Raw genomic sequence first — 12,758 nt, 5'->3', positions numbered from 1 at the left:
GTTTTGTTTCTTTTTTTTCTACTTTTTGCTCCGAACCCATCTGTCCCGGCCTTCACACGCTTCCTGTGCTGACCTCAGGATCTCAACACCCCCCCGCCAAGCAGCCGCTCAACGGCTTTAAATAACGCACAGGAAGGAGAGGCCGTGGGGACACGTCCCGGCGCTGCCGCCGGCCGGGGGATATCCGGCAGGCTGGGGACACGCGCGGGGCCGAGGTGGTCGGGGTCTCCCCCCCCTCCCGGCACCACTGCCTGCGGGCAGGCTGGGCTCCTGGCACGCCTGGGTGCCTGTGGGGCGCTCCTGAAAATGAGTTCCCACAGGGCCGGATCCTGCCAGCAGTGCCAAGAGAAGCAGGACGGGGTGAGCTACGGACCGCCTGGTCCCCATGAAGCCCCCAGGAGCCCCACCTCACCCCTGGGGTACTGGGGAGTGCATCTGCCCCTCGCCCGGGGCAGTAAGCACCACACAGGGACAGGGGGAGGGACCGTGTGCCACAGAAACCAGATTTTCCCCTGTAAGGAGATGTCCTGGTCACATCTCACACCCCGCTCCTCCTCCCCGCCGGAGGCTGACGCCTTGTGGCCACCGAACCCTTTCATCCTGCAGCCAGGGCGGAGGGAGGTGGCGGTGCTCCCAGGCTGGGGCAGCAGGATGCCAGGCAGGGGAACGCCAGGAACGGGGCCTGTGGGGGCGGCCCGGGGCCGAGGGAAAGCGGCAGCAGTGGGACCGCCGGCAAAGGGCTGTGCTCGCAGAGCAAAGGGCACTGCAGCTCCAGCTGGGGAACGTCATGGCTGGACAGGTCTGGCACGAGCAAGGGGAGGGCGTGGGGCTGGAAGGGGCGATGGGAACCCACAGGGAGGACAGCACGTGGGGCTAGGGGCACAGACACCCCCCGCCCCCAACACCGCACTGCCCCAGGGGAGCTCCCAGGGCTGGCCCAGGAGGACAGTGGCTGCTGGCAGCGTACAGCACAGCCACCTGGGACACAGGGGCATGGGGCGCTCATGCAAGGGAGGCCACGGCTTAAACAACCCCTATTTATTTGTGCCAAAGTCTCAGGGTCCCTCAGGATAAAAGCAACGAGGAAAATGGTCAAGAGGCTGCGCTGGGCCAAGCATCGGGCAGGTCCACGGGACAGCGCATGTGGGACAAGAGGACAAGCCCCCTGCCCGCCCTCTGTGCCAGGAGTCTGGCGGGGAGAGCAGCCCCTCATCTGCGGTAACGGTAACGCTTGAAGTGGAACCAGAGCTGGAAGATGCCGTTGGCAAACTGGCAGCGGAAGCCGTGGCGGTGGGAATACTCCCACTCCCGGTTGACGATCTTGAAGGCGATGTCCTCGTAGGGCGGCCCGGCGTGGAAGCGCAGGATGGCAAAGTCCTTGTTGTCCTGGCAGGCCTCCAGGAAGTATTCGGGCGTCGAGCGCTTGTCGATGAGGTCGGGGTAGAAGATGTTGAACTTGTAGCCCTGCACGATCTTGGGCGGGGGGTTGTCGAAGTCGTAGTGGGTCTGGTTGTACTTGTTCCACTCGAAGCCCGTGTGCACCCGGTTGAAGAAGCGAGGCTTGCGGGGCCGGTACTTGTCGGCCCAGAGGTAGGCCTTGCCCGTGAGGGGCATTTCCACGCTGAACTGCGCCTCGTCCGCGCCCATGCCCTCCTTGGCCTTCCGGAAGAAGATGTCGTCGGTGCTCTCGGTGGCATCGCCTGCAGGGAGGAGAGGAGAGGTGAGAGGTGAGGGCTGGCCCCGCAGCGCCAACTGGGCCTGGGCTGCGCGCAGGGAAGGGGCAGGAGGGGCCGGGCCGGGGATGTGCCGGACACGGAGACCTGGCAGGCGCTGGGAAACTCATCCAAAATCCCCTTCCCACTTGTCTGCAGCTTGAGTGGTGTGTTGGGGAGAGGGAAGGAGCTGACTCGGGCACCCACAGGGAACGCCAACAGTCTGGGCTGCGTCCCCCTTCAGTACCCGGTGGATCCCTCTGCTGGGCCAGCTCTGGGTGCGTGCTCCAGACCCAGCATTTACCCTTTTCCAAGAGGAGTGTCCCCCCTCCAGCCCCGCACCCCAGGGCATGTGTGTGCCCCCCGTGCCAGGCCAGGCCACAAGGCCATCGGGGCTCCTACCTGTGACCTGGAGCTGCTGGCGCAGCAGCAGCAGCCGGTGCATGTCCTCCTCAGCCTCCAGCACGTGGGCGTCGAAGGGCAGCTCGTTGGGGCCCAGCAGCCGGGGGCTGTACTTCCCCGCATCGTAGTCGTCCAGGCTCTGCTGGATCAGGTCCTCCTCCATCAACACGGCTTCCCCCTCTGCTTCTCCTTTGGCCTCTGCATCCTGCTCACCCTCTGGCTCTGAGGACGGCCCCGGCTGTACCACAATGCTCTCCTCCGGGTCCAGCCTGCAGGGAAGACAACGTGGGATGGAGATGGCACCCTTGGCTCCCCGAGGTTTGTCTGTGGACAGATGGGAGCATGAGGCTGCATCTTCTGTCCTGGGTGCCCGAGGGGGAGGCTGAGGGCTGTGCTCCCCGAGGAGGGGGCTGCATACCTGTCGCTGGGGGAGACCGGCTCCCGCTTGATGATGGGGAAGAGCGGCTCGCTCTCCACGCCCTGCTCCTGCTTCAGCTTGTACAGCTTCTGCCGCAGCACGTCCTGGTGCCGCTCCCGCAGCCTGCGAGGGGGAGACGAGCCATCAGGTCACACCCTGCATGCCCATGGCTGGGACAAACACCACTCCGGGCCGAAATGTGTTTTTTTACAGTTCTGGGCTGAATAACCCTCCAGTCAGCTTCCCCCCTGAGGATCTCAAACATCGCCTTTTGAGAAGGGACTGACTGTCCAGCCCTTCTTCCCACTTGGAAGAAGCAACAGCTTGGAAAAGGCATAATATCCCTACACCATGACCGTGGGTTTGGGCCTCCCCAGCTCTGCTCACGGCAGCTCTGCGCTGTCCCCTTCACACCGTTGGCAGGGGGCAGTCCCTGCTCTCACCTGGCCCGAGCCATGTAGGCCTTCAGCTGCTGCAGCAGGCTCTCCCAGTATCCGATGTCGAGGTTGGGCCCTCCTGCCCGGATCTTGCTCTCGATGCCCTGGTACAGCACCTGCAGCTGGTTGTAGGTCTTCCCCTTGAACACGGACTGCACGTCCGAGCTGACGGAGGCGTTGACGCCGTCCCGCCGCTCCCCTGGACAGGCAGGGAAGGGCGACCGGTCAGTCTCTGAGCGCTCACGCACTCAGGCACTCCTGGGCTTCACCGAACAGCTGGAGCCCGGCAGGGGACAGCTGCCGCATCCACAGCCTCCATCCATCACATCCTCCAGGAGCAATTCGAGAGCCTCTGCAAGCCTGAGAGCCTGCGGCAGACCCCGCGCCATTCGTTACCCACTGTTCACACTCCCCTCAACATCCACGCCAGGCTCTGGCCTCCTGCTTACCTGGGCCTCCTTTCCCAGAGGCCTCCAGTTTGCGGAGCTTGGCTATTTCATCCTCCGTGATGATGGTCATGTCCCTCCAGAAATCCACGTTCTTGCCTTGCTCCAGCTCCATGTAAACCTGCAGGCGGGGGACACGGGACATCAGGCAGCTGCTCCGCGTCACGGCCTGAACTCAGCCACGGGCAGGGCAGCAGAGCTCAGCGAGGGAGGCCTGGAGCTGCCGCCCTGCGGACAGCCTGGGTGCAGAGGCCCCAGAGAGGTACCTGAATGTCCTCCACCAGATCCTCCATGTCGGAGACGGTCAGGCCGTTCAGGAAGGTGTAGGGCTCGTGCATTTCCACAGCCAGATCGTCATCCTCCGCACTGATGTACTTGGCCAGGAGGTCGATGGGTTTCGCCCTCCCATCCCGAATCCGGATCTTAGACCTGGGTGAGAGGAGAGGAACAGTGAGTGGTGCCTGCCGACCTCTGCTCCCCACCAGCCTGACCCCACGCAGCTGCCCACCCACCGCAGCTTGGCCTGCTGCAGGTGGAAGTTGTCCTCCTGCTCCTCCCAGGTTTTGAAGTGTTCCGCCTCCTTCTCCCGCTGCAGCATCTCCAGCTCCTGCTCACGCATCGCCTTCTCCCTCTCTCGCTCCAGGCGCAGCTGCTTCACCTGCTCAGGGACAGAGCGAGACGTGAGGCTACCAGCCTCCCGCAGGACGCCACCGTAACCGCACTCACTGAGCTGCCTCAGCCCCCGCAATCATCCCGGAGAGCCAGGAGCTCTGCGCAAGGAGAGCCAGCACCGGAGCCAGCTGCCCGCTGCTCCCTGCCAAACCTTCGGAGGACAGAGGACATGGGCACGACCAAGTGCTGCGCTGCAGTGACCTGGCATTTGTCTTCATCAGCACCTCCTGAGCTGGATTCAGCCCCAAGGAGAAAATCTCAGCCCCGAACAGCAGTCAGCGCAGTGTGGCACCCATGTCTTACGGCCCATGGGCTCCCCCAGAGAGATCAAGGGAACTTTCAGGATGGGCCGGGAGCGGCTGGGAGAACTGGGCTGTCCATGGGGACCTGTGCCAGACAGTGGGAGGGAGGGGGCTTCTGGGCCCACCTTCTGCAGCTCCAGACGGTTGTCCTCCTGGATTCGTTTGTTCCTCTCCTTCAGGTCCTTCTCGTCCAGGTGGCTGATCCCCTTTTTCTCCAGCGCCTGAAACAGAGGGGCCAAGAGGAGCCATGAAACCAAGCAACCTCTACAGCCTCTCAAGTAGCAACCAACACCACATCCACCCATTTCTGCTGCTCTAGCGGGCTCTCATCCTGTCAAGGACCCCCGACTCCCTCAAATCCTACTCGTGCAGCTTCTCAGCAAAACCCAGGCTCACCCAGAAAGTCCACCCCACCTGGTGAGCAGCAACATGAGTAGGGAACACTCCCCAGCTCTCAGCTCCCAAGGAGCCTCTCCTGTACCCTGACCCATCTCCTCATCCCACAGCCCTGACTACAAACACTGGTCTTCACAATAAAAGACGTAAAACCCTGCAGAGCTTTTCAGGAACACCCAGGTGCTGCCCTAGGTGACAGCACTGCTCTCATGTGGCTCCTTGTAGCGTTTCAGAGGTTCCCACCTCAAGCAAAGTCCCTCCTGACACCCCACTGCTCTGGACCATCCCACGGCAGCCACAGGAACACAATCTCCTCTGAGCCAACGTGCAGAGCAGCCTCTTGCGACACAGAGGTGCGGACTGGGCGCTCACCTTGCTCCAGATGAAAGTGCCCAGCAGGTTGTTGTCCCCAAAGGGATTGTCGGTGTTGGTGTAACCCATATACTCCTCTCCCCACCCCATCTTCTCCCGCTTTTTCCTCTCCTTGGCCTCCTTCTTAGCCAGCCGTCGAGCCCGTTTCTCCTCAGGGGTCTCCAAGGCCTTCATGAGTGCAGCCTGCTTCTTTTTCTCCTCCTTCATCCTCAAGCGCTCCTGAAGGCTCAGCTGCTGTCCCGACTCCTCCCGGCCCCGGGAACGCGGTGGGGAGGGAGAGCTGACTGAGGACACAGAGGACTTGGAGCCATCTCTTCTCCTCCGCCTCTCTCTGCTCCGGGCTCGCCTCTTGTCTCGCTCTCGCTCGGGGCTCAAGCTGGAGGAGCGACCCCGGGACCGCGAGCGGTGTTTCTTCTGGCTTTTATGGTGCTGGTCCCTGCTTTTGCTTTTCTTCTTCCATTTGTGTCTCTCATCGTCAGAGTCTGAACTGTGGGAGGGGGGGAAGTCACATTTCAGTTGATGATTACAGAGCACTGCCCCACCACAGGCACGGCACGGCCTGTCGCGGGCCACAGCAAGAACCAGCAGCAGGGCCGAGAAAGTTCAAACGCGCTTTTAGCTCGGTACTCGCTCCCCGTACCGCACTCCCTCCGAGCTCCTGCGGCTGCCCCCAGCGGCACGAAGGAGCCGCGTCGTCCCCGAGGGGCTCCCGGGGCCGAGTGGGCGCCCGGCGGGCGGGCAGGCCCTGCAGGCCCTGCCTCCCTTGGGGTCTCCCAGGCCCGGCTCGGCCCGGCCGAGCCCCCGAGCACGCTGGGGCCCGGTAGGAGGCCGACGGGCCGGGGTCACGGCCCCGAGCCCCGGCCGCACCGAGCTGCCCTCCCCCCGGGCCCGGCCGCAGCGAGGCCCCGCTCCCCGCCGCCTCCCCCGGGACAAGGCCCGGCCCCCCCCCAGCGAGGCCCGGTTCCTCCCGCAAGGCCCGGGCCTGGGCCTGGGCCTGGTCCCGGTCCCCTCAGCAAGGCCCGGCCACCGACAAGGCCCGGTCCCGCCCGCAAGGCCCAGCCGCCCCAGCGAGGCCCGGTCCTCCCCCAGCAGGGCCCGGTCCCTCCACCAAGGCCCGGCCGCCCCGGACCCGGTTCCCCACCACGAAGGCCCGGCCGCCCCGGGCCCGGTTCCCCGCTCACCCCGAGCTCTGCTCCCGGCGGCGGTGCCCCCCGCTCCGGCTCCGGCTGCGACGCCGCCGCCTCTCCCCGCTCCCGGAGCGCTCCCGGTCCCGGTCCCGGTCCCGGTCCCGGTGCCGCCGGCCGGGGCTGCGCGACCCGGAGCCCATCGGCGCCGCCGCTCCCGGCTGGGCGCAGGCGGCCGCGGGCAGCTCCGCGGCGAGGCCCCGGCGCCGGGCCCGGCCCACAGTGGGGGCGGGCCCGCGATCGGTGTTTTATTTATTTATTTATTTTATTCTTTATTTATTCATTTCCCCCTTCTTTTTTTTTTTTTCTCGCTTTTTACACCAAAATGCCGGCGCGGGGCGGGGCGCGGCGGTGAAGGCGCTGAGACGAGGCAGAGCCGCGCGCTGCGCACAGCACACACACAACGCTTTTATCACAGAGCCGAGGACACAAAGCATCAACTTACAGTTCTCTGGAAAAGGGTTCCCCCAAAGAGGAAACGAAAAACCAACAGGAGGAAGAAAAGAAGAAAGCGCTCATGACGTAACCCCCCCCCAAAAAAAATAAGAGCCACGACAACACCCCCGGTCGGCATCCCATTTCGGCCCCCCCTAATTACATACATTCATTACACGGTGCACGCACGGAGCGGACGTGGGAAATGAGCGGGAGCACGAGCATCCGATAGAGGAGACCCGGGTCTAATGTAGACATCAACAGAGAGAAAAGCAGACACGAGCCAGGGCGTGGGGGCCGCGGCTTTTGTCCGGCTGGGCGAGAGCTGGAGGTGACGCTGAGCGGGGAGCGGAAGGCGCTGGGCAGGACCACGGCACGTTTCGGGAGCCCAGCCGGCACCGAGGGTGACCCAGGCCCTGCCGCAGCGGTGCCAGCCCCGTGCCCAGAGCCAAGGTGCGACCTCAGCACACGTGGCTGAGCCAGGCACCAAGGAGGCAGCGGAGACTGACAGCAGAGACAGCCCTGGAGTCCTCGAGCCCTGCACCCGTGGACCAGCAGGAGATGCGGTGCCTCCTTTTCGAGATGTGGGGGTACGCTGGTGACAGCACTAGGCAGCAATCTTCTGGGGCACTAAGAGAAAGCCCTAGCAAAAACACACACGACCCGCTCCGCAGGTGAGCTGGGCACACAGCTAGAGAGATGCTCAGGCCAAGGAGTGGCAAGGGCTCTCCTCCCCAAAGAAGGGCTGATGCTCTTTCCCAAGGGCAAGACCCAGTCCTTCCCTTCCTCGACTCTGCTATGCCCTGCAAAGGCAGCATTGGCAAGGCATGGGAAGTGCCCCACAGTGCCCCAGTGCTCCCCCACTGCAACGCAGTGGGCAGGAATAGCGCAGAGAGGTGGGTAACGAGCAAGCCTTGAACCCCAGGGTCCTGTACCCTTGTGAAGGCTCAGCTGCTCTCCAGCACAGACACCTGGGCAGGAGATGACAGCAGGAAGTGTGCCTGGGCCTGGCAAGGAGTAGTTTCCATTTGGGATCAGCATCTCCCTAAAAGAAGGCTCCTTTTTCCCCCACTCACATTGACAAAGTTGCTCCCATCCCTTTGCTCTCATCTTTTACAGACCTGCTCGCTCCAAAGGGTTCAGCATTATAGGATTGCACACAGAAGGATTGTCTCAAAAAGCCTGGACACCTGAAGAATGACAACAGTTGGAATGAACGTGCTGCAAAAGGAGATTTGGGTTTCCCCGTATCTTCTGGGACCAAGCTAGCTTGAGCCTGCAAAGTTAATTCACCGAGATACTCCATGAAGGTTGGGCTCAGATGCTTCCTGCACAGAGGCTAAGCAGCTTTAGAGACCCCTGAAACGCAGGGAAGGAAAGAAGTCTTGATTTCAGCTCTTAGACAGTGATGCCTGAACCATCTTAAACAAGATGCTTGATTTTAGTCGGTGGGAAAGGCCTGCTGCAGCTAACCCCAGCGGCCCCACGAGCGAGGAGGTGCCCGTGCGGCTGGGGCTCAGCTGAGCCCAGCCTCCCGGCTCCCTCCCAGAGCCGCGCTCCCCAGCGCAACGCCCGAGAGCGACATCTGAAGATGCAGAAGGGACATGGCTTCCTCCGGCCTCTCCAAGTGCAGCATCGGGCTTCTGGAGGAAACGAACAAAGGCTGAATTTCTAGCATTTTGAAGCCTCACGCTTTCAGCCCAGAGGCACGTTAGTCTGTAGGTATTGCACTACTCCCGGCTCCCCTCTGCCCAACTACTGAGCCCCCCGCAGCACTCAACACGCAGCCTGCAGCACCCCCACCGGGCTGGCACAGGGAGATGGGGTGGGTTAGGAGCTGTTCCCCAGCCTACTGAAGGGGCTGTCATGGAGCGATGCTACGAGCTAGATGAACAAGCTGTCAAGTAGCGACTGAAAGGGGAGAATGTCTTGAAAGACTTTTGATAGATTATTTGGTAAATACATGAATACATCTAATGGCATCAGCTTGCAAGACCCCCAGCCTGCACTCCGAGAGCAGCACACTGTACAGCCTTCAGCATCTGCAGGCATGGGGTGAAGTTTGGGTCCCATACTTCTAGGCAAGAAACAATGTCAATTCACGAAGATCCTCGCCAACTTCATCACGTCGCAGAGGGGAAGAGCTTCCCACCAGCCTGGTTACCTTCTGGGACCTGAATCAACCAGAGTGCTGCTGCGAAGACAGATGGAAAGGGACAGAGCCCCAGAAGGAGGGTTCCTCTTCTACACTCCTCTACAAGGAATCCCAAGGACAGCTGAAGATTGTGATGAGAATAAAGAGATTTTGACCCCCCTCTCCTGGCACGTAAAGCACACAAACAAGACCTGTCTCCTCCTTGTCTAAAGGGTTTCATTTCTTCTCTCTGGGAGAGGATGGGATTGCTGGAGTTCAAGATGCTACGGTGTCCTGCTGACAGAAGGATGAGCCTAAACCGAGCACTGCCAAGCGACACCAAATCTTGTCTTGGCTGCAGCATGCAGCCCTCCAAGAGCAAACTATCCGTGTCTCAGACATCCGAAGCAGCGATTTCCAATAGCAGACGTTGCCACAGGCAACATCCGAGTCACCCAGCTTTTTGTCCAACAGAGTCTATGCACACGATACCGCCCGGCGCAACTGGGTGCTGGAGCCAGGTGCCTGGTTTCTGCCTCCGGTAGGCGTGGACGTGCACGCAGCTCCCTGACTGCCCTGAGGTACGGAGGATACGTGTGAACCCAATGTCCGCGACCCCCGAGTCACTGGCGGTCGGATACACCCGTGAGCATGCGAGGTGCTAAGTGGCTCCGGTGGGATGCGGTGTCCGGGCGAGCCACGCCGGGGCTGGCAGAGCGGGGACCGGTCCCTGGAGGTGCCCAGTCCTCATCTGTCCGTGCTTGCCAGCGGGCAGCGGCTGGCGCGGACGGCGGTGCAGCGGCCGGTAGGACGAAGCGTGGGCTCCCAAGCACAGAGGGACGGGGTGACAGTAGCGTGGCGCACGGTGAAGGCTGAAGCCATTGCGACGTCCAGAGAGCCGAGGTGACCACATCAGCGTCGCCAGGAATCGCTTGCTTCCCCCACACAGCGTTACAGATCTAGAGAAGTCACTAGCGATTTTTGAATCCAAGTGAATTGGCATGGCTACTTTGGACTACTGTAACATGGGAGCAATTCTACTCAGTGGCCTTTAATACACGGCATTTACATAGCACCTTTCATCCCAGGCTTTAAGTGCTTTAATGGAAGTGGGAACTGCACACCCATCAGCACAGGGGAACCGAGGCACAGAGTGGTTAAGTGACTTGCCTTAGGTCACTCGGCAAAACCGTGGCAGAGCCTGGACAGCCTTACACCTCCCGACTCCATCAGTTGGTCAGACCACGCTGCTGCCTCAAGGGAAGCCACTCCGGTCCCTGCCCTCCCCGGCAACGTGCTCCTACCAATTCTCCAGTGAGGTCTCACACTCCTTTCTGATGCACAAATATATGACAACCAAAAAAAAAAAAAAGTGCAGTAAACTAAATGTTTAAAAAAGCACATTTGTGCTGTCTCTGTGCAAAGATAAAAGAAATAAATACATGATTAAAAAATTAAAAAGGTTCACAGTATTACACATGGATAGGTAGCTACGGTAGTGCACATCTGGAAAACACTGTGTTACTACCCAGGATTCTCTACACCCAGCTGGATGTCTCCGTTGGGAGCTGTGGGTGAGTGGGTGGTTTCTTTGCTGCCCACATCTGGGATAAGTAGAAATAGACGGTTATAGTTTTGCTCCGTTCTGAAATGCAGTGCCCGGGATCCTGCAGTGCAGCAATACTGGTGTCGGCAAGCTCTTCCCCAACCCACTGGAACGGCTGCATCAACGAAAAGGGAACACATCGACCTGCAGAGGGAATCGCTGCTCTCTGGGGCTTCTGTGTCTGCATAGAGATTACTGCAAGAGGCAGAGAAAAGAGAGTCAACACCCGTGCGTCCGCTCTGCATCTGGCCTGAGCCCAGCCAAATCCCCAGAACCACAACGAGCACGAAGAGGGAAACTTGCTTGTTTTGCATCCCAGTAACAACAACACATCTGGAGAACTTCAGACCCCCGAGCTTTCACTGCACTCAACCCTTGCCGAGCCGAACGGGTCTCTGCCAGCGCAGCAGACCTCACCTGCTGCCACAGAGCTGAGCCGAGCTGCGGCAGGGCTCCGCCGCGGCCATGCAAGAGCCCCATGCTGCACAGAGGCCACAGCAGCTCCCTCTGCAAGGCCAGCTTGCACAGGGAGCGCAAGGTCCGACCTTGACCCACCGGGCACCCAGCACGTGTTTCTTGTACACTTACTGTATCGCTCTCCTCATCGGAGACAGAGTGGAGCTGAGCGCTATAGTGGAGCGGGGAGTAAACCCAACTCCTCTCGTCTGTCGGCTGCCAGAGTGGCCAGAGACGGCGGGGAGAATGCAAGGAGAGCAGCAGCAGAGCAGGGAGCAAAGGAGAGAAGAGGAAAAAATAAAAGGAGAAAATAAAAGAGTAGGAAACAATACAGTAAGAACAGCTGTCCGCCTGGAGGGAGAGAACTGAGCTCAGTGCTGGGTCTCAGCAGAGGAGCCTTCCTCATCCTCAGTACCTACCTGCTCCCCACCTTCTGGGACATGGGACAACCTCTCCTCTTGCAGGGACAGATCTGAGTGCTTTGGAAGTGCCAGGGAAACCTCAGCTCCCTGCCACAGCATCACCCTGACCCCAGAGAAACCAGGAGACACGGGAAGCGACTTACCTAGGGGCAGGGACAGAGCTCTGGTTCTTGCTACCCACTCTCAGCTCCCAAACCCCATTTTCTGAGCCCCAGGCATGTTACAAATTGGCATCTCGAGTGTCCAGGAGGGCTTTTACAGTGGAACCTGACCTGGTTTGCTGTGCCTTCTTCCCCCTTCCCTGCAGGCCAAGCAAGGCAGCAGACGGGTGGGTTGGATCATGGTGGATGGCGGGCACAGAAAGGAACCAGCTAGTTACCACTGAGAGCCTTGGAGGCAGCAGAGGGGGTGATGAGGACAGGTACAGCAAAGGAGGCAAAACACAGCTGGATCTTGGGAGTAATGTGGGGAAGGGGACGTGTGTTGTGGGAGCCAGTTATCGCAGCTCTGGGCATCGGTGTGACAAAACACGCTTCTGCTTCTGACTCAGCACAGAAATCCAGGCAGGTTCAAGGGCTGGCGATTCCTGGGGGACCCAGGGACCCACCTTCGCTGCAAAGTGGCTCTGCTGGCTCCAGAGGTGCCCCCATATCGGGGGGAGGAAGCTGGCCCCATGACCCAGCCTGGGGTTGCAGAGGAAGAGAAATGGAACTGGATGCTTGAAAGAAGCCTGGTGGGGTTCCCAGGCTGGGAACCAAGCGTAACAGTCTATGATGTGCAAGAAACTAAAAGAAGCTAGAGGAGCTTTGAAGCACCGGGCTCCGCATGCTGGACCCCATCAGTAATTGCAGCTGAGACCGCTGGGAGGAAGGAAGGAAGAGAAAACCTTGCCTGGAGCTTTTTGCAGGGCTCTGCTGAAGGCGCAGCAACGCTCAACGCTGCACCAAGTCTGCCCCACATCCTGTTTTTCACCCATCCTGACCGAACCACATGCTCCAGCCAGCCCCTTTTCGAGCCTTCTGGGAGTCCAGACGCACGCAGGGAGCTACAAACCCAGCGGGGAGATAAAAAATAAATAAAAACAAAAAACAGGAGCATCCGGTGCTTGGGATTAACCCTGCTGGTGCTGGGCCAGCCGAACCCAGCGTGGGGGCAGGAAAAGCTGCCGGGAGGAGCTGGCTGCCTGTTTGCCCACACAGTGCAGCACTTCTCAGTGCCATCAGCCAAGCTCAGGAGCATGCCCCTGCTTCCCCGTGCGCCCTGCCTGATGCCTTCTCCCCTGCCTGGCTCCAAGGCGGCAGTGCCGAGGCCCTGACAGCGCTGTCATTGCCCTCTGAGGAAGACAGCAGCTCTCACAGGCCCTG

The 12,758-nt window shown here is 60.6% G+C and overlaps 2 protein-coding genes across 5 annotated transcripts in view; both read right to left on the bottom strand.

Moving 5' to 3' along the window:
- Positions 1–1,023: 1,023 nt before the first annotated feature.
- On the bottom strand, positions 1,024–6,569 carry CACTIN (cactin, spliceosome C complex subunit). The gene is made up of 10 exons (XM_080566198.1): positions 6,339–6,569; positions 5,158–5,644; positions 4,515–4,610; positions 3,928–4,073; positions 3,682–3,844; positions 3,419–3,536; positions 2,976–3,168; positions 2,533–2,655; positions 2,115–2,383; positions 1,024–1,700 (listed from the first exon to the last, which is right to left on the bottom strand). Exons 1-10 carry the CDS (start codon positions 6,482–6,484, stop codon positions 1,210–1,212), a joined length of 2,232 nt encoding a protein of 743 aa, XP_080422324.1. The 5' UTR covers positions 6,485–6,569; the 3' UTR covers positions 1,024–1,209.
- Positions 6,570–6,729: 160 nt separating this feature from the next.
- The window catches only part of PIP5K1C (phosphatidylinositol-4-phosphate 5-kinase type 1 gamma), a 45,427-nt gene continuing 39,398 nt past the window's right edge, over positions 6,730–12,758 (bottom strand). For 3 of the 4 annotated variants that reach the window (XM_080566203.1, XM_080566204.1, XM_080566205.1), the window contains 2 exons: positions 11,105–11,188; positions 6,730–10,711 (listed from right to left, as the gene is read on the bottom strand). In XM_080566203.1, the coding sequence (XP_080422329.1) occupies positions 10,709–10,711; positions 11,105–11,188 (87 nt within the window). In that variant the 3' untranslated portion in view covers positions 6,730–10,708. The remainder of the gene's footprint in view (positions 10,712–11,104; positions 11,189–12,758) is intronic. The other variant, XM_080566206.1, reaches the window with a different exon arrangement.

Source organism: Anser brachyrhynchus (assembly GCF_964034855.1).
Source record: "Anser brachyrhynchus genome assembly, chromosome: 23".
NCBI lineage: Eukaryota > Metazoa > Chordata > Aves > Anseriformes > Anatidae > Anser > Anser brachyrhynchus.
This window is presented reverse-complemented; position numbering and strand designations above follow the sequence as displayed.